Below are 25877 nucleotides of genomic sequence, written 5' to 3'. Positions count from 1 at the left end.
GATTGCATGTGTGGCTGAAAATAGAGTTCAGAGTCCAAGATTACACCTAGCACCCTGGCATGGAGGATGGGTTGATGGTTGTGCCATTGATTTTCACAGAGAAGTCAGGAAAAGTGGCTTGTGAGGGAGGAAATATTATGAGCTTGCTTTTGGATATATTGAGTTTGAGAAAGTAGTGTGACATCCAGACTGATATGTTGGTCAATAAATTAGTTATGCTTGAGGAGACTGATGTTGTGAGCTGAGGGGTAGAGTAATAAATTTGGTTTTCATTGGTGTATAAATGATATTGAAAGCCACAGGAGGCTATGAACTGACACAGTGAAGAGGTGTAGATCAAGAATAGGAGAGGTCTAAGAAAAGAACCTTGGGAGACTTCGAGAGAGAAGGGAAGAGGAGAGGAATTGGAATCGTAAGTGACACTGAAGTTGCGGTGGGATAGGTAGTCATGGAGACCAAAGGAATAACGTTTTTTGAGGAGAATGGGGGTCATCCATATCAAAGGCATCTGAAAGGTTCAGAGGTAGGAGTACAGAATAGTGTCCATTGGTTTTAGCTATTAGTAAATCATTTGTGAGTTTTAGGAGAGCAGTTTCTGTGGAGTGTTGAGGGCGAAATCCAGACTGAAGGGGACCAAGAAGGTCATTCATGAGGAGGTCACTCAGTTGGTTATAGACAAGGTGTTTAAGGAGTTTGTAGGAAAAGGGGAGCAAGGACATGGGGCATAGGCTGTTTAGATTGGTGCACTCCAAGGAAGGCTTTTTAAATATGGGGGTGACTAGTGCATGTTTTAGAGAGTTGGGGAAGATGCCAGAAGAGAGGGAGAGACTGAAGATGTGAGTTAGAGAGTATAGAACAGAGCTAAAGAGTGACCACAGTATTTGAGAGGGAACGGGTCCATGGAGCAGGTGGTTAGGTGGGCATTAGAAGAAGGTTTAGCAACCTCCTCTATTGTAATTTTTTTTTCTATTGGAATTATCCAAGCAAATAATAGATGATAGCAAGAGGCAAGAGAATGTACCCATCAGACACCAATAAAGTGTAACTGAACTCAAAAAGTGAAGACTTGCTATAATATTGGAACATTTAGAAATGTTAAGAATTAAGTATCTTAAAAAAGGTACCTTTTATTTAAAATTCCTCCTGATAATTAGCAGTGTACTTCCTAGTATGTGGTGGTAACGGTGTTGGATTAAACTCTGAGAAGGCCCTTAGCTAGTTGAAACCTTGGGTCCCCCTTGTGGGTTTCTTGTGCATATGCTCTAGTGGGATAACTTTTCGCTAAGTTGTGTGTCTGTCAGCAGTTAGGAGATGACCATTGCTGCTGTACATGGCACGTACATAGGTTCCACCATAATGTTTTACAAATTGACAGCTGAAAGAAGATGAGTTTTAAGAGACAAACTGTAATGTGAACCTGATGTCTGTGGTTTATGTACCTTAAAGTGTTAGTAAACCCACAACAGTAAAATCAGTCTATATATACAGTAAAATATGTTTGCTATACTCACTGCGGAACCGAAACGGGTTAATCCTCTGCATTGTGTAAAAAGGCTGTTTGATCCCTTCTTCTCTGCCCCTCCTCTTGTTGAAATGACCACCTGATACAAACTGAATCCGTAATCACATGCACATGTTCAGTTTGGTGTGTATTGGTAGCGAGGTTTTTTTTTCTTGGGAGAGTGCATGTGATCAGCACAATGCCAATCAGCACTGTCCAGACAGAGGTTCAGGGGCTTCACATCCTCCTAGAGCAGAAAGAAAACTCCTCCTACAAGCTTTAACTAGTGCTCAGCTGAAGTCACAAGACTGCTCTAATTGCTGATGTGAAAAGGTATTTAGCAGTTTATATTTACTAAAATAATTGCATTACTATATTGTGTGTACTGTGGGAGCCAGATATAGTGAATGCAGGGTACTGGGTTTAGTATCACTTTAAGTTGGTATTGGGCACATTACAATAATACAGTATTTTCTCTATAGAGTTTTTGATGTACAGTTTTCACTTCTTTGAATTGATTCCTTTCCTTTTCTTTCTTTCTTTTGTAAACAATTTAAGAGAGCTTAATTGTTTTCTTTCAAGATCAAATAAATATATTTTTAATCAATTGTCATGGGGCCCTTAAATAGCGTGGGGCCCATAGGCCTGTGCCTGCTCTGCCTATTAGGTAATTTGGCACTGAAGGGTGCCTGTGCCTACATCCTCATAGCAGAATATCTGCAGTGTGAACCTAAGGCACTGCTGCCTGTGACCACTAGTCTCAGGAGATTTGAAGTGACATATGCTGATGTCACTTCTCTGCTGCTCAGTGATGTTCTTGCTGGAAGGCATGCCTCTAACAAGATGGTCACCTCTACAAAGAGACACTGTACATGGTAAGTCAGTGACAGGGAAACATCAACTGCTGGGGATGGCAGGTCAAACTGGTGACAAGCCCTTTGCTCTCTACCTGCCTTATCTGAGCACAATTTTCTGAGTTTTAGGTTAAACTAGAGTAAAACAGAAACATGCTACCACCTTGTGCCCTACCCTATGCTTTTTCTCAATAATCAATGCAGATCCCCCATTCATTCACAAACCTCCCCACTCGTAGATATTTGTTAAAGCCCAGTGGAGTTTGACCTGGACCAGCACATGCTCTTTGATTTGCAGAGCCTGTGTGCACAAGACCTTTAGGGGAAAAGATAAAAGAAAAAAGATTGACTACATTACAGAATAAATTAGACTTAGTGTGTTGGCTGTATTACAGAGTTAATTTAAAATCAGTGAGAATGTTGCTGATTCTTCAAGCACCAAAGAATTTCCGGTGCCAAATATATATATATATATATATATATATGTCAGCAAGAGGCATGTAAATTATCTTGGGATCCTTTTATCTTCCATTTGAGTGTGCTCTAACAAACTATGCATGATTAATGGGTCTTTCTTTGTCTGATTGTCAAATTATGTCAATCTCTTTGAATTCTGCAGCACATAATGATTGTTCAGCGTCAGTTGACTGTGCTAATAGAGGAGCTAGAAGAATTTCGCCTTTCTTTGAAACACTACGTAGATTCTGTTTCAGCTCAGTCAGGCTGTCTACAGTAAGTATGTGGTGTAACCCAAGCGCTTGTCTCTTGTTATATGATTCTTTGTATCACAGCCGGGACTGTATACCCCAGTGGTTAGCAGCTATGCTTCGTAGTATTGAGGTGTTAAATTTAAATACACAGGATCCTGTCTACAAATACCTAATATAAATACAAGGTATGTTCATTATCTGTTATGAGTCTGGATCTTTCAGGTCATTGGAAGGAAAACAATTTAGTTTGAGAAGTATTTTAAAGTGTCCCCAATTTCCCTTGGGGCTACACAACAGTATGATAGCTATACATGATAGGAAACCCATAGAAAAATTGTAAGACCCATCCAACTCTTAGGCTAGCCATACATGGATCAAAAGTCGATCGGTTCAGCTGGGACCTTCTGAATTTCCATCAATGTATGGGCAGGCTAATTGTACCCATGTTGATCCAATTTGGGTACAACCAACCTGTCAGATTTTTATACATGCAATCAATGCCAGTGGCTTAAGCCGCTAGCAGTAATCATCATGTTGTGTCAGCTGGGAAGACTCCCCACCATCCTACTCCTCCAGCAAAACAAACAGCTGGATGGGGGAAGCAAGTGATTTTCGAGCAAATCATCTATTGGCTGCCCTAAGCTTCCATTTGAAAAGCACTTCCACAACTGAACAGTTCCAATAAGGGAGAAATAAGATTGTAATTAAGTTAAAGATTTTAAAATAATGGTCCTGCAGAAAAACAGGCACCATAATATGGCCAGGTTATACCTTTAGCTTTACATGTTGACCAGCCATAAGTACCACCAGAGCCCCATCAAAGTGCCTGTGCAAATAAAAACTCTTTGAAAGTTGGAATTTATGCATTCCACATGGTAGCACCCAACCTACACCACTCTGGCACAGATTAGCCAGAATGGGACACATGAAGTAGATAGCGTTTACACATAAATAATTTATCACATACTCAATAGCTGATGTCACTGAAAAAAATAAGTCTGTAAATTGTTTATTGTCTTCGTGTATCTATATATTAGAGCCCAATGGGAATTTCTACTAAAATTTACATAAATTCACAGAAAGAATGGTATATTGGTTTCTGACACCAAAATTTCAGTGATGGTAATTCTCAGAGCAGGCTGTACGACTCTGAAAACAAGTAAAAAAACCCATAAATATACTCATGTGTGGTGACTGCTAACCTTGATCTAATCTCTCTAAATAATTCTTAATGCTTAATTTCCTACAAACATCTAATACTGAAACTTTCTGAACACATGTTGGGCTCTTGGTGATGTATTTCCCTTTACCAGTCTAAATTCTGCTGTACAGGGGACTGGAAAAGGCTTATGACAAGTTGAAATCAGGTACTTACCCTGATTGCAGTAATAAAAAAAAAAATGTTTGAAAGGTTAGTTCACATTAAACAAAAAGCACACTATGCTGTCCAGTTAGGTTATAGCAGCAGAGTGTGCTGAACCTTACTTCCAGCCAGGGCTTGCTTTCATTTCACAAGAATGTAGGCCAAAACCGCAATAAAAAGAAGCCTTTTTAAAATCCTCTATAGCCTGTGATGGCTTCATCTCAAGTTATTGTAGGGACAGAGCAGCTGTTGGAACCAGTCCCCCTAGTGCCACAGGAGGGAGCATCATCTTGTACTTGGTACTTGAGTGTGGTACTCTCTCCTATCACAACCGTTGAGTTCACCAGGAGAGACAAGTGAGAACAGAGTGGTTCTCCAAATGTAGGGTAGTATGCACTGCTTCAGTAAAATCCGAAAGAACCACTTTTTATTCTAAGTGTAATGGCACACAAAATGCCACTCAAAAGCTGTTGTCACCAGAAGAGGAATAGAGGGGAAATCTTCCAATAGGGACACTATTTCTGGAGACCTGTGCACAGGAATAGGAAGTTATGGAAAATCTCCCCAAGGGAACACAGATGGCAAAAAAAACAGGCAGGGGTTATAGTCTTCCTTTACTCAAAATTAAAAAAAAAATTTTGCCTTTTGGTTCTACCTTTAAAAAAACATTTTTAATAGCATTAAACCGTCCACCATCGCAAAAGTTCCCTCAGCTGCACTCTCTGCCTTGCATTCACCCCCCCACTCCATTTTGCATTCTGTAAAATAAAGGAAAGGGACAAGCCTAACAGTGATTATATTTACCAACATCAACCTGAGCGTTCAATATCAGTTTTGGATAGACTAATTAGTGGCAACAATTTCAGTATAATGCTGGCCATAAACATATCAGTTTTTCATGCGCTCAACCATCCAATTCGACTGTTTCAGACATCTGATGAATTAGAACAATAATTTAATACATCATGTATCATATTCATATTCTGAGTACTTCACTTTGAAAATTAAAGTGATCATGCATAAAAAATTTAAAGTGACTTTCAGATCTGAAAAAGCCTCCATATACCAGAATTACGCTCAATTAATCTCTTTCTGTAGTGTGGGTTTTGAACAGTTATTGACTTGCAGGGTACTTAGTAGTAGTTTTGTGTTATCAATTATGTTTTTTGTAGAAGTAATCATGAATATACATATATATATATATATATATATATATATACCTTAGATTGTACGCCCCTTGAGGGTTAGGGACTGATGTGAATGTACAATATATATGTAAAGTGCTGCGTAAACGGACGGCGCTATATAGTACCTGAAATAAATTTTAAAAAATATATATATATGTGATATGTCTAGTGTATACTGAAACGTATGGCTTCATGTATATTAAGACATATGGTCTCATTATCCTGTGGGAAGTTGGGAACCTTTGACCTTTTCATTCTGTGGTGTGGTTCAAACCAGTTTTGACCAGTTTTTCTACAAAGAGTTAGTTGGGGTTTTGATTCATATTGAAGTATGGATCAAGGACTGTCGTTTCCAGAAACTTCAAAAGAAGAAGCAGCAAAACAATTCTGTATTTATCTATTTTTACCTCTTTAAACCAACCTAAGTAAATTCTTTTATTATTATACTTTCAAGTTTGTCTGAAATGATTGTACCATATCAGCATATCTGAAAGATTAAACATAGGAACTTTTAAGTAATAATGCTAACCCCTTATTACACTCCCAATCTTTCATTCAAACCCCACCAAAAAACAGAAGCGGTTGAAACAATGGCAAAAATTTCCAGCATTTAATCAGAATATTGAAAAAAATATTTAATTTAGCAATTGGCTCAATATGTGTGTGAGCAGCACGGGTGATCACTTTTTGTTTTCAGAGTAACATCTTTGTATTCTGTAACACAACTAGCTTCTAATCTTCAGCTTTGCTTTATCTTCTACAGTGTGTCCATTCAGAAACTTTCCAACGAGTCCAGATACATCATTTATGAGTTTTGGGAGAATAGTAATATATGGAAAAAGTAAGTAAAGATGTTAATTCTTTTTTTTGCTAACCATTGTGGTGCACTCAGGCTAGTGTATTCATGAGAACTTTACATTAAGGGACAAATGAACCCCAAATGACTATTTTTGATGACGTTTTGATTTTTGATGAGGGGGAATCATCCAGCAACAAGTTGGCCACTATTACAATGCAATTTATTTATTTAGCTATGGAAGTAAATTTGTAAATAATAATTTTCACTGCAGAGGTACCACCATAAATGTGAAAAAATAAAAAATTACATAGCCTCATATAATTTACCTCAATATTAAAGCTTATTCAAACCCAAAAAAACAAAAATGTAATATATTGAAGCTTACCAGTCCTTAGATGTTGTGGCTGCATTTCCTTTGTCAGGTTTTTTTTCCCTTTTATTTTTATCTGGTAATCCTGCAAATAACATGCTTCTTGATTATGATGTCTACACTCATTCACACCAACTACAGGTCTGCAGTAAATCTTCTAACAATTCTAGCATTGAATTTTACCTTCTCAATTTTTCTGTTCTGCCCCATGCCACAGATTGTTATTACACCCTCAGCATTTGCCATATAGAACAGGGGTGCTTAACCTTTTAAGGAGCACAGGCCACTTAAAGGATAAGTTCACCTTTCATGACATGTTACATGTTGCACCCATATTCAGGGTGTAAAATATAACATATTATGAAAACACAGGCCCCGCTCTCCGCTGATCCCCTGCTTTGACAGGTAGCAGGGGGAATCTTCTCCCCCCTCCAGCAGTCAAATTTTTTAAAAATGTAACGGCGCAGGTTTTTGCCCTCCTGGCCGTGTCGTTCATTCCTCTGTGAATGAGAATCTATATGTCCTGACATCCTTAGCGGCTGTAAGCTTGAAGTTCTCAATGAACTACCTCAGCGCTGTGGAAAGTCATGGTAGTTCATTGAATTTTCCCATCAGTATATCTGCTTGCTCGTACATCCTGTACGGGCAAGCAGATATACTGACAGATCTGACCGCTGGTGCAATTCTTTATGGGCTCCTGCAGCAAAAAAAAAAATATTTATTATTTTTTACTGAAAGGTGAACTTATCCTTTAAATAATTGGTAAACAGTTGCAGGCCAAAATGAAATGGTTCAAAATTTTAATTTTTTTATTTTAAATATTCTAATTCATATTATAAACAACAAATCAGAATCATCATTTTCCGTAGGACAATGCCTGTTGGATGTTTAACCACTGTTTAATCACAATCACAAAAATCTAATTTTTTCATTAACCAGATCACCATTAATCCCACTCTTGTGCTCAGGTGTGACCAGCCAAAGTGTTACGCCTTCACTACGTAAATCAGGCTCTTTGAAGCCATCCCTTGAATTGCCAGAACTAGGACTGTTGACAATCTAAACAACACACAACAGACCAGGGAAGTGCATGCCCTAGTAGTGCAAGAAACCTTATTACGCAAAGATAAAAAGACACATAATGCACTCACATGCTCCCAGAATGACACCAAGCTCATAAAAAAACTGTGAGAATCCACCTTCAGAACCCCGGTATGGATGCCACTAGATGTAATCCACTCAGCTAAAGTCTCCTTTCCCTGTGTCTGTGTGTTAGGAAGGTAAGTGAAGAGTGGAGAGCCAGCTGCAACAGCGACTTCTGTATGAAAGCCTTTGGGATTGCGGAGGACCAGCAATCATTCAGTAGAGCGGCATGCAACCGAAGGCCATGTGGGTTGCCATAGGTTTGATGTTGTGGGCCACATCAGATGGCTTCTTGGGCCATGGTTTGAGAATGCCTGAAAAAGAATAAAGGAAACCTTCTAAAGGGAAGTGAGACTACCTTGAAGTGACCACTGCAGATGGACATAGATTGGAAATCACGTGCTGGGGTCACTGATATAAAAGAGGTTGTTAGTTTATTCACCTTACCAATAACTGTTCTGCATGAATATATCAAGTTAGGTGGCAATATGCTACAGCAGCCTTTTTCAACCAGGGTGCCTTCAGGCTTCTTCAGGGGTGCCTTGGCAATATAAATAAAAATTTCCCAAAAATTGCATACAAGTCATCAGGTGGATCAAGCCTGCCTTTTAGTACACAAAGCCACAGGTTTTCATTGTGTACTTTTAAGACCTTCTAGCTGCCAGCATCCTAACTCCTAAGATGTCATCAGTTGATGAGGAGGATGTCTGGTACCTGCATAGCATCCTTTTTTGCCCCTCCGCTGCCCCTCTCCGTCAGGGCCTAAGGGTCACATAAGCAGAGTGAGGGAGAGTAATTGAGTGAGAAACATTGGAATTCGAGTCAGTACTAGTGGGTACATGTATATTTGCTTTGGAAGAATAAATCATCTCTAACGTTGGGTGTACTACGGGTTTGGATGATGCTGCATTCTGTAACCCTAGTAGAATAGTTTTTTACATTTTAGAATAGGGTGCCTCAAGATTGTCCATTATTTTAAAAGGTGCCTTGAATGAAAAAAGGTTGAGAAACATGGTGCTACAGGAAAAAAACAAATTTATAGAATTATCAACATCAAACTGTTTATTAATCAATGTGATGTCACTTTCAGATTCTAAGTTATAGCCCATCCCTTAATACATACAACACAACCCATCCTCCCATCCCAATTCTGCCTCCATCACACAATTCGATACTTAGGACTTGAGTGACCAGACATAGTGGACTACAGGGTGTTTCTACGCAAATACTGACATAGGCTAGCCATTGACATAAGAGGTGGGCACAATACCGACAGTGATACAACACATTTTGCGGTTGACCTTTCCATAATCATGTACAGAAGAGGAAGCCCCCCCAATCCCTGGCTCAATGCCACAGTGCCTGAAACCTGAGTGACCGATAAACAGGCACAGTTACCTGCTGGTCTATGGAGCTTACTCAAAGCTATGCAAATTCTGACTTTAAGAAAACTCTGTATTTCCATCTTTAGGAGCTGCAAGATGCGCTGATTGATATTAGAACATGAAATATATTATGATGTCATGTGCTGTCATGTAGGCTTTTAGTTTATGGTTTTAGATTTTTTTCTACAAATTTACTATGAATAGTTAATTTTCATATATCAACTAATGAAATGTTTACACAGCCATCTCCAAGCTAATTACAGCAAGACATTTCAGCGGAGCAACGTTGATTTCCTGGAAACACCAGAGCTGATGACTACGATGCTCGTACCTGGTTTGTATAATTATCATCACTGCATTCATGAACAGTATTATATGCTATTGCACAGACTATTGTGATGCCGCTCTGCAGAAATATATGGTTCATGTCTAAACAGCAACCACTGCTGTTAATTCACTTTATCATTTTATTATTCAAAGGCTAAAGTATACATGTTTAAATATATGTGAGCAATATTTTATTAGCTAAGTCAACAAAAGAGAGGTAAAGGCCCACTTCTAAACATCAGATGTTGGAATCTGCCAGAATAGCAACATGGGAGCTGTCACTTCTGTCTACCATGTTGCTTTTTCAGGTACATACCCCAGGGCTGTCAAACATATCCTTTCTTCATTATTTAGGTCAGATTCAGACCTTTGTGGTTCGTTACAGAATTCAGGCTTAAGTGCATTGCAGTAATACAGCTCATTCATTACTATTATTATTATACATTATAATTATACAGGATTTATATAGCTCCAACAGTTTGCTCAGCGCTTTACATTATGGTGGGAGACAATACAGTAACAATATAGTTCAATACAAGAGGGATTTGAGGGCCCTGCTCCTTGGAGCTTACAATCTAGGAGGGAGGGGGTAGTGGTACAAAAGGTAATAACTGTGGGGGATGCAGTGGTTGGAAGAGTAGAGGATTCCAGTATTAGCTGAGGGCGGGGTAGGCTTCCCTGAAGAGATGGGTTTTCAGAGTGCGCCTAAAAGTGAGCAGAGTAGGCGATAGTCTGATAGATTGGGGTAGGTAGTTCCAGAGGATGGGGGAAGCCCTGGAGAAGTCCTGGAGACGAGCATGGGAGGAGGAGACAAGGGAGCTAGAGAGTAGGTCTTGTGAGGAGCAGAGAGTACGGTTTGGGTGATATTTAGAGACAAGATCGGTGATGTAATTTGGGGCAGTGTTATGAACGGCTTTATACGTCAGTGTAAGTGTGAATTTTATCCGTTGGGCAATTGGAAGCCAGTGGAGGGATTGGCAGAGAGAGGTGGCAGATACAGAACGGTTAGAAAGGTGGATGAGTCTGGCAGCAGCATTCATGATAGATTGAAGTGGGGATAGCCTGCGATGAGGTAGGCCAATGAGGAGGGAGTTACAGTAGTCGAGGCGTGATATAAATAAATTAAATTATAGATATTACTAAATACTAATTACACTAAAAGTTATTTTAGGGCATACAAACACAATAAATGACATAATGTTTTGGTGAAATATAAATGATGAGGTTGCACCAAGTCAATAGATACCTAACATGTCAAGGCTTAAATAGAGTGCATCCATGAAATGGCAACAAAGGTCAGTACCATATATTTTCTATAGGAAATGGCTGTAAACCTTAAGGGTTGAGATGAATGGCAAATCTACAGTCACCATGTGTTGTGTTAATGCGCATGTTATCTTGGCACAAGGGTGTGGATCTGGCCTCTGTGTGCTAAGCATTTTAGACACACTGGGGTTGAATATTAAAGGCAAATAGGCTGTTCACTTTTCAAGGGAAGTTGCGCTTTGCAAAAGAATTTTCCTCGTAGCTTAATGAATGAGGTGAAGCTCTGCTGAGGTTCATCATACAATCACATGCAAGCAGAAATACATTTGTTTTTTTTTTTGTTTCTTAATTTTCCCTGCACATGATTGGGTATTCTTTGCAAAGTGAAACTTCACCTTATTCACTAAGTTCTTGGAAAAATTACCCTGGGAAAATCATTTTTGCTCTTTAGTTGCCTTTAGTTAATTACCCCATTTAATGTTTTTTAGGAACACTTCCAGTTTACTCAGATAACAAAATCCAGGTTGCCACAAAAAATGATGTGCACAGGACTTTATTCCAATGCAATATTTTGTGATTCCACCTTTCATGAGAACAATGGATTACCCCATGTCCGTACAATTGAAAGATGGAAAAAAAATGACATGAGTACAAGCCCTAAAAAAAGATTGCTGAGCTGTCAGTTGGTTTTAATAACAGAAGATCTTGATAAGAGTTGAGCTTCATGGTGTAATTCACATGCATTACAAGCTTATACTTTAAATTAGAATTAGCCAATTTAATTAGTGCTCGCGGTGTTATCTCCTGAGTGATTCACCTAGTCCTAGTGTACACTGGAATGTCTGTAATGAAGCCAAGGCTGCTTGTTTCCATAGACAGTCTGTAGTGCTGTGAACATATACTATAAAATTTGGCATTTTGATGAAATATGCATTTGCCAAATATATATACTTGCCTTGAATATATTTGAAAATGCTAATTAATTCATATGCAAGAAGATTTCCCCCCTAATTTCGCTCACTGTAAGATTTTCTATCCCTTTTATTATAGTGTACATTGGGGCAAAAAAAAATTTCTTATGTATTTTATCCCCAATCACTTTGGAAGGATTTCCTCTCACTTTCTGTTTTGGCTATGGGAAAGGAGATTAAGGAAAATCATCCCAATGAGACATGGATTTAAAAAAAAAACTGACAGGAGTTAAAACCCTTCCTTTATTCTATCCAAAATAAAAAAAAGTTTAGCATTTAGTTCTAATTTAAAGCGTATGTACCAATCTTCTCTATGTAAATGTATAGGCAGATCCATGTCCTTTTTCCACATAGCAATGTTCAGTTTTCGTATGGCATGTAGATCAGCCTGGGCATTGTCATATCAGGGGCAAGGGGGTCCCTATTGCTTATGCCGATACAGACTTTTAAAAAGTTGGGTTTCTAGGAATGCCATAGAATGAATGTCACAAGATTGGTGTGTCCCAGCACCGTATGGTGTCTACTTTTTTAAGAAATGAGTCTTAGCATATAAAATATAAGTCCTAGCATTTTATAATTTCTACTCTTTATTAAATGAGTCCTAGCAACTTATGGTGTCCACTATTTAAGAAATGTGTCTTAGCACCTTATTGTGTCTACAGTACTCTTTAGGAAATATATCCTAGCACCTTATGGTCTCTACTCTTTAAGACATGTGTCCTATCATCTTATTAGTAATAAATATGTCCTAGTACCGTATAGTGTCTACTCTTTAGGGAATGTTTCCTAGCACCTTATAGTATCTTAGGGCTCATGTACACTACAGCTGATAAACTGCCATTCAAGAGCTGTCCAGTGTTTTTTTCAGCAGCCCCTGAACTCTCCCTAATGTTTTCCTATGTGTCGATGTACACATAGTCGTTTACAGTCATTTTTTTGAACGCACCAAACCTGCGTTCAGGAGTAGATTTTAGCGGCATTTCAAATGCCAAATGCTTGTAAACACGAAATGTGTCCTAGCACTTTTTAGTGTCTAATCTTTAAGAAATGTGTCCTAGCACTTTTTAGTGTCTAATCTTTAGGAAATGTGTCCTAGCACTTTTTAGTGTCTAATCTTTAGGAAATGTGTCCTAGCACTTTTTAGTGTCTAATCTTTAGGAAATGTGTCCTAGCACTTTTTAGTGTCTAATCTTTAGCAAATGTGTCCTAGCACTTTTTAGTGTCTAATCTTTAGGAAAGGTGTCCTAGCACTTTTTAGTGTCCAATCTTTAAGAAATGTGTCCTAGCACCTTATGTGTCTACTCTTTAAGAAATGCCTAATTATATTGGTATTTTCCTCAGTACATACAATATAATGCCCTGCAGAAAGTGAACCTCATGTAAAATATCCATGCCATCAGTACATTCTGACATCAGAGCATGCTCTCTATGCAGTCTTAGCAATGTCAAACTAAATCCTCCATATCCTTGTGGTAAACCTTACTGACCTTGTACAATATTATTCCCCCTATTTCAGACATCAGTTTATTCAAAAGCAGGCAGCATTTTACTATTTGTCCTTCGCTTGTTATACCACAGACCAAGATACTGTATGTGTGTCCCTAACTATGTTATTCTTTGTATGTCCCCTTACAATCTACCCATCCCTTGGGATTTGTCCTTCAGTCAATTATCTGTTCATTAACTGGTGTCTTTGTCCATGAACATCTACTCATCTAAGTGGAGGTTGGGTGCATTAAACGTAGTATAAAATGTACTTGTGCAGTGTTGTGCATTCACATGGTCACATAAGTCCTTGGTCAGTCCAGTTATCCTTGTAGCTAAAACTAGGAAGAAAATTACCATTTATAATTGATTGTAGAATTTAATAGTCTATTAATTTCTTTTATTCTAACCTGAGTTCCTTGTTTTCCAGCTTCATGGTGGGTTCTCAATAACAACTGAACTTCCATTCACCTGCAGACGTGCTGATATTGTTTGACATAGCATATAAATGAAGAAAACCTAGCATAGGCTCTTTGGTGTATCTATGGGACTGTAACTGGACACAAGTATCATTTGTCCTTTTCATGACGCCTACATACAGTCATTTGTGTCAACTGAAGAAGCTGTCAGCTACGATAAACTGGCATTAACCGATCTTAAGCTGTTTATGGTGTTCAGACACCTTATTATTTATATGTTAGACTAAAATGCGTGCCAATAACCACTCAGTACTTTAACACCTTATCAAATACAAGGCTCAGTTCAGCAAGCTATACAAAATATTATTTATCGTCACAATTGTTATTTTCAACAACCAGAGCCAAAGCCCATACCTGCAAATGACTACTCTTATAGCACATAGCATGTGTTATAGGTTAATGAACTGAGTGCACTGTGTGTTATAATATTGTAAAGAAATGTACACAAGTCAGCTGATTCTGACCATTGTGGATGGCTGGCTGTTTATAAGTGTCCAATGATCTGAGCATTCATACAGACTGCAATGTTCTGTTCATTAAATCTGAACAGTGTTTTGTAATATCTATTGACTATATCCAAACAGTTGAAACACATATGTGTAGGATCATTGTGAGCACATCCAATGACAGCTGTTCTTATTTATTTTGTGCCTGTGACTGCTAATAAATGGATAACTATCACTCTTGAGTATAGATACTGTATACCCATACACAGACAAAAATGATTGTTTAATATTTGAAAGTGTTAGCTGTTTCAATATGTGAAGAGCGTACACCTTTTGGGTATTCAACACGTCACTCTCTGGCTGATACCTGGAAAGCCACAAAGTGGCTACTTCAGAATGGCGTACATGCTACAGGAGGTATGTGTTGATTACCCCAAACCTTTACATACATGTGCTGAACGTTCAATGCATTTTCAGTGAGCATACAGGAATATTTTTATTTTTTTTCTGAAGTGTTTCTCTTAAAGACTGTGGGCAAATTTTTTATTTTCCCATACAATGGGACTGTGCCCACACTGCATAGATTAATTGCTTGTTTTGTCCAGGGTGTAAGGAAAATATATACTTATCTGATCTTTCAATCCTCCGGAAAACAAAACACCCCCAGGTCCAACGGTGGATTGTTTCTGCCTTCCTCGCGTCCACAACTGTGTGATGACATGAGGAACAGTCCATTCATAAGACCACTAACATGTGAGGGGGGGGCAGGAGCGGCGGAGACTGGTCTTCTGCTCGGAGTATTGGTGGATTAGGTAAGTATATCTCTGATCTGCATTCCCCTAGACAAAAACAAGCAGTTAACCCATACAGTGCAGGCACAGCCCCACTACAGAGGGAAATAAAAGTTTTGTCCGGAAGTAATTTTTAATATGACTTTCACTTTGTTTACACGCTTGCATATTTTCATGTATTAAATGTAGAGATGTGTACATCAGCCAATAGAAGTACGGTTGATTAGCTACTACAATTAAGGCCCCCATCGTCGGCTTGGGTGGCCCTGCAAGCAACACCCGGCTCAGCAAAAGTTGATTTAAAAACCAACTGAGCTGGGTAGACAATCATAGGCCAAAATCAGCGATGGGTGCCATGTCTTTCTTAATACAATGTAGAATCTCTAGTGCACAGGCTGAATAGCCTTCAAAAAAGAATATTTACACCCAAAACCAAAAATGTAATATTTTGCAGCTTTAAAGGTAGTGGCTGCTTTTGTTTTCCTTTTTTAAATTTATTTTAACCTGGTGGGCCAGGTCTAGGACAGTAACACAGTTCTTGTCTTGATTCTGGGGAGAGGGTAGTGTTAGATGCACTAGAAGATTAAAGGCGGTCATTCATAGATCAAAATGCAGCTGGTTCAGCAGGGACTGCCTGGGATTTAATCCACGTATGGGTAGGCTAATTGTACCCAAGAATTGGGTACAATCAGCCTGTCAGATTTTTTACATACGATTACTGCTGGTGGCTATAGCCACTCGGTAACCATTGTATTTTGCCGGCCAGGAAGCCCCCCACACACCTGTGGTGGAAGGAAAGAAAGTTAAATCATCTACAGGCTGCCGAACAAATTAAAGTGGAACACCAGCTAACACTTTTTAAGCAGTTACCATAACAGTTTTTTTTTCTTTTGGGATAAAGGTTTTATGTAAATTAATAACAGCTGATAATTGTAAGCACCCGTCAGTGCTAAAACAGTATTAAACCTAAAACCAAACATTTATTGTATTGCAACTTACCAATTATTGTGATGGCTGCATTGGTTTTCTTTTTTAGGCTTTCTTTTATTTTCACCTGGTGATCTGTTGTTTTTCAACAGAACAAGCTCTCTTGCAAATATATCACATAAGAGTGTTGAGACAAACCACTGACTTACCACTGATTTACCACTGACAGGGGTGCTTACAGTGATCAGCTTTTATGCTGTATTCATTTATCCTAAAAGGAAACAAAATGTTGCTGTAACTGCTTGTGCAAATGCAATGTGAGCTGGAGTTTGGCTTCAATTTGTTAGTGTATCTAAATCTGCTAGTGCATCTAACCCTACCTTCCTCCCAGATTAACAATGTTGCTGTCTGATGTGCCCCTGTGCTCCTTCATGCAGAGTGGAAGCACTCTAATATAGGAGGTATATTACTAGCCAAATCACCAAGTGAACAGATTAGACAAATACCTAAAAAAAAGAAAACAAATGGAGTCATCAAAGGACTGGTAAGCTGCAACATATTACATTTTTGGTTTTGGGTTTAATATTGCTTTAAATGGTTTGTCTCAACCCTGTAAGGGCTTGTTCACACCTACCACACTCTCTACCATGCCTCTGAAAAAGAAATCCACGGTGGATTGTTCTTTAGAGGCCAGTACAGCAGAGGCTGCCAGGCATTCAGGAAGTGAAACTGTCCCTTTTTATTTTTCACGGCCAAAGGCTTGTGTGAACGAGGCCTAACTGCACTTTTGCTGAACAGCTTGGTGTCTATTAAAGGAAAATAAAAAATAAAAGACTTACTAAGCAGATCACCAGGTGAAAATAAAAGAAAAAAAAGCCTAAAAAGAAAACTAATGCAGTCACCACATCTAAAGGATTGGTAAGCTGTAGTATATTTTTTTTTTCGTTTTTATTTATTTATTTCAGGTACTTATACAGTGCTGTCAATTTTACACAGCTCTTTAGATATATATTGTACATTCACATCAGTCCCTAACCCTCAAGGGGTGTACAATCTAAGGTCCCTAACTTACATTCATACATACACATACTAGGGCCAATATAGACATGATCCAATTAACCTATCAGCATGTCTTTGGAGTGTGGGAGGAAACCGGAGTACCCAGAGGACACCCACGCAGGCACAGGGAGAACATGCAAACTCCAAGCAGGTGCTGCCATGGTTGGGATTCGAACCAACAACCCTAGTACTGCCAGGCGGAAGTGCTAACCATTTAGCAACTGTGCTATCTGCTTAACAACTGCTGAGATAACAGATCATCCATTGAGGGAATGCGTTGCTTTGATTTGCATGGAGAAGAAGTAAAGCATTGCTAATATGCAGCATTACCATGTGCAGTGCCTTGAAAAAGTATTCATACCCCTTGAAACTTTCCACATTTTGTCATGTTACAATCAAAAACGTAAATTTATTTTATTGGGATTTTATGTGATAGACCAACAGCTTTTGGTTGCAACATGACAAAATGTAGAAAATTTCAAGGGGTATGAATACTTTTTCAAGCACTGTAGGAAGCAAACACATACACACACTGTATTTCAGGGGTGCTCAACTTGTGGCCCTCGACCTCAAAGCAGGGAAGCGCATTCTTGGGGTTGGGAACCCATTGATCGCAATCTGGGCTTGTCGACTTGCCATCTCAGAGCATCAGAGTGCATCGAGCTGGCGCCGGCAAAGGAGGAAGCAGGTGACTGCCGATGGAGAAGGAGCAGCATACCAAGAACACTTCACCTGGGACCTTCCTAGCAGCCTGGAGCCAGACAGCAATGGCAGCAGAAGCTGGAAGAGGAAAGAAGGTTGGTGTATTAAACAACACATACACGGCCCTTTTGTGACAAGCATATTAGCACATATAAAAGGGTTAACAACTATGAGGCTGCTTTCACACTGACTAGCAGGTGCAGCACAGCGGGTTTTCTGCGGGTTAGCTGCACTGAGCCATAGACTGCTATGATATCCTGTGGCTGTGGTGCGCTTTCTGAAATGTACATTATGTTATTCAAAATAGAAAATTCGAAATTGTGAAGCATTTAATTTCATTGTGGTCGTTTACCAAATCACTTAAGTGGCCCTCTTGCCTCAAAACAATGAGCACCCCTGCTGTACTGTATTACAAACTATACATTAATCAATACTGTACATTAGCTGATCTCTTACTGTATGTGTGGATCTAAAAAAACTGGAAAGATGATACACTCCCTTTTTATTTTTAGTTATTCTGTACCTGGCACTTAATGATCAACCACCTCCAGTGTCTGCATATTATGTGAATGTAATGTCAAAAAGAAAAGCTGTACTACTCTTTTATTGGTAAATTGTGTATGAATGTTTGTGGTCAGACACACATGAGCAATTTAGTCAGAAAGGAAAGATCTGGCCTTAATAAATTGGCTTTAAAAAAGAATTGCATTTTTTTGCCAGTAAAAAAAAATTAGCATTTATTATTTTTTTTTCTTGGGAGCCCGCAGACCACTGCACCCGCAATCAAATCATCGGTGCAATGTCAGGCTCCTGCAGCTGTCTGAAGAACAGTTTCTGAATAACAGGAAGAATCAATCACAAAGAAAAATGGAAGAACCAATGAACTACGAGGGTGCTCATTAGCGCCCTCTCAATTCATTGGGAACTGCATACTGTCTGCTGTGGTGGAAGATGGGACTTGTAGTTCATACATTCAAAGATAGCTGTGAATGAATGATGTGGCTGCACATCTCTGCGGTTTATAAATTGTGGCAGTGGATGTGGGGAGAGGATCCCTGGCCTGTTATCACAGTGGAGGATAGGGTGGGGGGCTGCTGCTTTATTAACGTGTCACATGTTACACCTTTAATATGGGGTGTAACATGTTACTAAAGGTGAACTTATCCTTTAATGGAAACCTATACTGAGAAAAGACATGCAGACATGCATTGCTGAACATGGTAGCAATCAAGCAGTCTCTGATTTCAGTCATTTATTTTGTTGACCTGAAAATAAAAGCGCATACAGCTGGTGAAGAACACCTGGGCTGATCATTTCTTTTAGATCAGTGGCTCAGAAACTGCAAATTGCTAGATCAATATGACTGTAAAACAACTAATATTTTTAGAAGTCAGCAATGGCATCCTACATGGTTCTCTCAGTAAAGTCCATGCCCTTATTCTCCTATGATATACACATTTTGGGGACTGCAAATTAAATAAACATGTTCAATGTAGATAGACCCAGCTCCTGAGCAATATTCCAATCGCTGGCAGCAATATTAGGAGCAGGCACATTACTAGCAGAGATGCAATGGGGTTGATTTATAAAGGCAAATATACTGTGCAGTGCAATTGCTCTAGAGCTTAGCAAATAAGGTGAAGCTTCGCTTTGCAAAGAATACCCAATCGTAAGAGAAATAAAAAACAGCATTTTTGCTTACACATGATTGGATGATAGAAATCAGCAGAGCTCACCCTTAGATCTGGAGCAACTGCACCTGAAGTGCACAGGCTATTTGCCTTTAATAAATCAATTCCCCTGCGTATGTCAGGTGCAGGTAACTTATCTACGCACTTTGCTCCTAATAAAGCACAGTAGAAAACAGACCAGTGATAATGCCTACTACTTGAAAAAAGAAAAAGATCTTTGCGCTTAGCCAAATAATGTATATAATAATAATTAAAAAAAAGTAGAATAATGAACTGCTGCTACTAACTCCCTGAATACCAGAATATATAATTACAACACATTAAAAAAGTGCGCTGTTCACTTTAAATGTGATAAATGAATTAATATGGGCAAACTAAACTTCATATATCTTCAAATGATAATTAATCCATATTAAAAACTGTGCAACCTAAAATACATAAAACGTCAAATAATATTTCATATACAGTGCAATGCAGTGCAGAATAAAAGCATGTAAATAAGTCCGCAAATCCACTTTTTTCCTCACATTGGGTCTGGGGACTTATTTACATGCGTTTATTTTGCACTGTATATGAAATATTATATGTATTTTAGGTTGCATGGTTTTTCATATAGATTAATTATCATTTGAAGATATATGAATTTTAGTTTGCACATATTCATTTATCACATTTAAAGTGACCAGCGCACTTTTTTATTGCGTTATGCCTACTACTGACAAAACGTTTTGTATTTTGTTAAAGGATGTGTGCAATAAATACCTGAAAGAATACTATACTGATCAGCAATTGTATTCCAAGAATACCGGTGACAAAGCACTTATTAGGCAGTTGTCTAGTGAATAATGCAGGCCATAGACGGGTCATTTATCGGCCAATTTTTTGTCCGCACGAAAAATCGGCCGATAATCACGACGTTACTAGGGCCAGCCCGTCGGCTGTTTTTCGCGTATCTCCTCATTTATTTTTATCGGTCATGCTGGAAAGGCCACGAAAAACGTCTGTTTTTTCACATAAACGGCCAGTCTATGGCCTGCCTATGTTCTTATTTATTCAATAGTATAACCCAGCGTTTTTCAACCACTGTGCCGCGGCACACTAGTGTGCCGTGAGATATTGTCTGGTGTGCCGTGGGAAAAATTCCAATTTCATCTGTAACATGTGGCTTCGGCTCACAAATAGACCAATCATTAGAATCTAATGATTCAGTGGTCGGCAAGCCGCGGCTCGCGAGCCACATGCGGCTCTTTACCCAGTCTAATGCGGCTCTTCTGTGTGCCGGGCGCCTGCTCCCCTCCCTCCTCTCGGTCGGCCGCTCCCCTGCCTCCTCTCGGTTGGCAGCCCCAAAAGTCCGCGCGGACCTTTTAATCCGGCTTGCGGATGTGGCTGTCAGGATGTGTGTAGGCGGGGCAGCGTGCCGAACGTGAGGGGAGGGGAGCTAGGCTCCTCTCACAGTCCGCCCTGAAGACCCGAACGGCGCGGGAAGACAGCGAGAGGAACGCAAAAGGTAAGTGAATTGACACGGGGGACTTGGCTTACTAGAAGGGGGGGGGGGGAATAGTACTGTGGGGGATGAAATACTATATGAGGGATGAATTACTTTATGAGGGATGAAATACTATATGGGGGGATGAAATACTATATGGGGGATGAATTACTATATCAGGGATGAATTACTATATGAGGGATGAAATACTATATGGGGGGATGAAATACTATATGGGGGGATGAAATACTATATGGGGGGATGAAATACTATATGGGGGGATGAATTACTATATGAGGGATGAAATACTATATGGGGGGATGAAATACTATATGAGGGATGAAATACTATATGGGGGATGAATTACTATATGAGGGATGAATTACTGTATGAGGGATGAAATACTATATGGGGGGATGAAATACTATATGAGGGATGAAATACTATATGAGGGGATGAAATACTATATGGGGGGATGAAATACTATATGGGGGATGAAATACTATATGAGGGATGAAATACTATATGAGGGATGAAATACTATATGAGGGATGAATTACTATATGAGGGATGAAATACTATATGGGGGGATGAAATACTATATGGGGGGATGAAATACTATATGGGGGGATGAAATACTATATGAGGGATGAATTACTATGGGGGATGAATTACTATATGGAGGATGAATTACTATATGGGGGATTAATTACTATGCTTACTATGGGGGAATATTACTATACTTACTATGGATGACACATACACATCATTCATCTACTCTTGGTCCGGCCCCCGGGTCCAATTATAAAATACTTTATTATTTCATAATAAAGTAATTATAAAATAATTTCTTTGTGTTTGATTCCTATTCAAGAGAATTACTTTATATATAGTCAATATAGGCACAGAGGTAAATTTTTTTAACATTTTCTAATGGTGGTGTGCCTCGTGATTTTTTTCATGAAAAAAGTGTGCCTTTGCACAAAAAAGGTTGAAAAACACTGGTATAACCCTCCACCTTCAGACAAAAGCTGGCACTCTATAGTCTGGCTGCTGACATTCTATGACTTGAGATCAGGCAGGGGGGCACTTAAATGAACAATAAGGATGCCTCACTGCACCCACAAATGCCATTCAGTTAGGACCACCATTGAGGTGTATTAAAGTACATATTTAAAAAAAAGAGTATATGATTTACCTTATTATAAAGACAATCAGCAGAAATATCTAGAAGCACATTTTCCACATAACTGGGCGTATTTGCTAAAGCAGTGTAAAGGGAATCAATGCCTTTGACATTTGTGGGCCGTTTTGCATCCAATGGGGCTTAGAACAAGGCCTACAGTTCTCCAGATCACCTTACTGAAACATGTCAAATCCACAAAGGGGGCAGTATGCAAGTCATTAGTACAATAGTTGTCAGGACAGAACCTTGAGAGCAAAACTAAACTTTAAAAAAAAAAATAAAAAATAGTTTCTGCATAGGTCTCTGACCTCTGGTCTTAACCTCATTCTATCCCACTATCAGTACCTATGCATTGAAGCCATAGTAAACCGTGTAATTCTACACCACTCCCCTCTCATGTCATAGTTCTCCAGTAATCACTGGATAGTGACTGTGAAAATTATATATATATATATCAGGTCCCTTTAAGCCAGGCATGCTCAACCTGTGGCCTGCCGTGCCATCTGGTGTGGGTCACAACCTCAAACCTATTATTGTAATTAATAAAAAATGTAGAAAACAGCAGACCAGGGAAGTGTATGTACTAGTGCAATTAAACATACTAAGCAAAGATAAGATGACACATAATGCACTCACATGCTCCTGGAATGACACCAAGCTCATCATACAACTGTGAGAATCCACCTTCAGAACCTCTGTATGGATGCCACTAGATGTAATCCACTCAGGCTAAAAGCTTCTCTACCCATGTCTATTATGAAGGAAAGGATGTGTGAAAAAGGAGGCCACACCCCCAAAACGCATTGTAACTATGGCAATCCGCACAGCCTCCTTCTGATGCACGCTGCTCTACTAGGTCCTCCATAATCCCAGGGGCTCTTATAGACAAGCCGCTATTGCAGCCAGCTCCCCACTTTCTCTTTACTTTGTTTGTCCAGCTATTGCTTTTGAAATTCTGAACCAATTCATTTCATTGTGGCCCACGACTGGTTACCAAATCACTTACAGTAAGTAGCCCGTGCTCTTCAAAATGTTCAGCACCGCTGCTTTAAGCTAACTTTAGCACTTACAAGTCTCTTTACGCAAACCCCAAAACTCAACCTAACCCTTACTCCTCCACCATCATTTAGGACTTGCACCATATTCATTGAGATACATTTTTCCGCATACCACCGCACATGTATGGTGTGAACAGGGCACATAGAAACTGTTTTCTATGAGCCTTGTTTCATTACATACATGTGCGGTGGTGTACAGAAAACGGAGCTCAATGGACATGGTGTAAACAAGAACTTAAAGTTGACCTTTAAAACCTCAAAAAGAATTACTATAATTTTTTTGTTTTCACAAATTGTAAAGCAGCCATTCTCAACCAGGGTTCCTCCAGAGGTTGCTAGGGGTTCCTTCAGCTGTGGTTTGACCTCTAATCTGATGGTGCCTACATAGTTCTGAGTCCAATGCCAATCTGCAGAGCCAGACCAGCCATGCCACCAATAATATCTGGAGGGAATGGGGGATTCTTCACATAGAGACCTGTGTTGAAATTTTCAGGGTTTTTCTGGTGTAGAAAGGTTGAGAAAGGCTGCTGTGAAGTATGCAGATCTCCTGGACCTAGACAATACCAGTAGGGTCTAGCTCAAACAAAGCTAGATTGTATTAATTAAATGTATTGTAAAACAGTTTTATTACAAACTGCTAAATTAAATTAACTGTTAAATTATTATTATACAGGATATATATAGCATCAACAGTTTGCTCAGTGCTTTACAATATAAAGGGAGACAATACAGTGCAATACAAGAGGGAAAGGAGGGCTCTGCTCCTTGGAGCTTACAATCTAGGATAAATGTATTACAAAGTTGTATTAGTCCTGAGCAGGACTTCTGAAAGTTGTATGGCTTGAGGACTACTTTACACCAAGTTAGAGCAGAACATCTGATGCCCATCCAATTCTTAGCTTGTTCAAAGCATTCTGAGGTAGGCAGCAGCTTTCATTTCCTGAATGGCCAAATTGCTTACTGTCCTGCTAGCACCACTCATTGCAAACTTATAGTCCAGAGCTCATCCACTGCAAAAGGGAATCAAGAAATTTTGATATATGTACTTACAAGGATTATATCTGAAATCTCCATGTTTTTACCCCCTGTACAGAAATTAAGAAAAACATAACTTTCCGATACATCGCATTAGAAGAATTCTGAAAATCAATGGAAATAAAATTGGTCATACCTTCACTGCGAATTTGTTTTTCTTTTTAGCTCATTTAGAATGTACAAAATTGTTGAGGGAAGAACACCTTTATCTTTCATGCAGTTGTCAGACTTGCAGTATGTCCTTCTACGGATTGTCTGCGTAGTTAGTATCTATGTAGTTAGTAGTTCAGCTCATCATAGAAGTGATGGTATTTCATATGAACAATGCTGTCCATGATATTTAGAGAAATGTGTGTTATTTTCTTGTGCCAAACCTTAATAAAAATGTTTACTCTTCATTGACTCCTATTCATGTTATTTTATAAGTGTGCTAATCTCTAAATGTAATATGGAATTATTGGGATGAGGGGGGTTCTCCAATGTAAAGGACAAGTCCATTCAAAAGTAGATCATTAAATCCAATATGTATTGCTAGAGAGTTTTTATTTTTTTGGGAGAGTGCATGTGATCAGCACAGGGCCAATCAGCACTGTCCAGGCAGAGGGTTAGGGGTCCTGCAGCCAAGACAATCAGGGGAGAATGAAAACTCCTCCTACAAGCTTTAACCAGTGCTCTGCTGGACACTGATGGAAGTCACAAGACTGCTATGTACTGATGATGAGAAAAGGTATTTAGCAGTTTATATATACTGAAATAATTGCATTGCTGTGTACTGTGGGAGACTAGATATAACTAATGCAGTGTCCTGGGTTTAGTAACACTTTAAATGAATAAGGGGATGTAATAGGTTCCTATGACAGCACAATTATGCCCACCCAGCTGTTCCATGCATAGATGTACATGGAGCACGTAGCACTGTTCTGATCTGTGCTTTGTTTGCTGAGTTTGTGTGGTTGAGAGCTTGAACATCCCCACCACTGTCTGATCACACTGCTTACTAGGAGACAAATTTACCAAGTCTGATTAAAAGGCACAAACAGGAGAGGGGGCAATGACAGACAGTGGACACAGATGAGAGGGGCAGAACATCTGAAGCTTTGCCATCCAATCTGCTGCCCTATGCCTCCTCTGTTCTGTACACATAGGAAAGACTACAGAGCCTAGACCCACTTGCTACTGCATGGAGAGGGACTAAAGGTGCCTACTGTTGTGAATGATGGCAGGCTACAGATTTATTTATTACAAGTACTTATATAGCGCCATCAATTTATGCAGCGCTTTACATATATATTGTAAATCAGTCCCTAACCCTCAAGGGGCGTACAATCTAAGGTCCCTAACTCACATTCATACATACACATACTAGGGCCAATTTAGACAGGATCCAATTAACCTACCAGCATGTCTTTTGAGTGTGGGAGGAAAGCGGAGTACCCGGAGGAAATCCATGCAGGAACAGGAAGAACATGCAAACTCCAGGAAGGTGGTGAGATTCAAATCAACAACCCTAGTACTGCCAGGCTGAAGTGCTAACCATTTAGCCACTGTGCTGCCCACAGATAAGTGCTGTTATTCATGAAAACAAAAGCCAGCAGCTACTACTCTAGTCCCTCTCCCCACAATAGCAGACAGGTTTGGTCTCAGATGACTAAAAGT

The 25877-nt window shown here is 39.3% G+C and overlaps 1 protein-coding gene across 1 annotated transcript in view; it reads left to right on the top strand.

Moving 5' to 3' along the window:
• Nucleotides 1-14521, top strand: part of NECAB1 (N-terminal EF-hand calcium binding protein 1) — a 261178-nt gene extending 246657 nt beyond the window's left edge. The window contains exons 10-13 of the mRNA XM_089679686.1: nucleotides 2975-3087; nucleotides 6379-6456; nucleotides 9555-9646; nucleotides 13792-14521. Of these exons, the coding sequence (XP_089535812.1) occupies nucleotides 2975-3087; nucleotides 6379-6456; nucleotides 9555-9646; nucleotides 13792-13820 (312 nt within the window). The 3' untranslated portion in view covers nucleotides 13821-14521. The remainder of the gene's footprint in view (nucleotides 1-2974; nucleotides 3088-6378; nucleotides 6457-9554; nucleotides 9647-13791) is intronic.
• Nucleotides 14522-25877: the final 11356 nt, after the last annotated feature.

Source organism: Staurois parvus, unplaced genomic scaffold, assembly GCF_062004578.1.
Source record: "Staurois parvus isolate SC_StPar_1 unplaced genomic scaffold, SC_StPar_1.0 ptg000230l, whole genome shotgun sequence".
NCBI lineage: Eukaryota > Metazoa > Chordata > Amphibia > Anura > Ranidae > Staurois > Staurois parvus.
The sequence above is the reverse complement of the archived record's forward strand: the minus strand, read 5'-3'. Positions and strand labels throughout refer to the sequence as shown.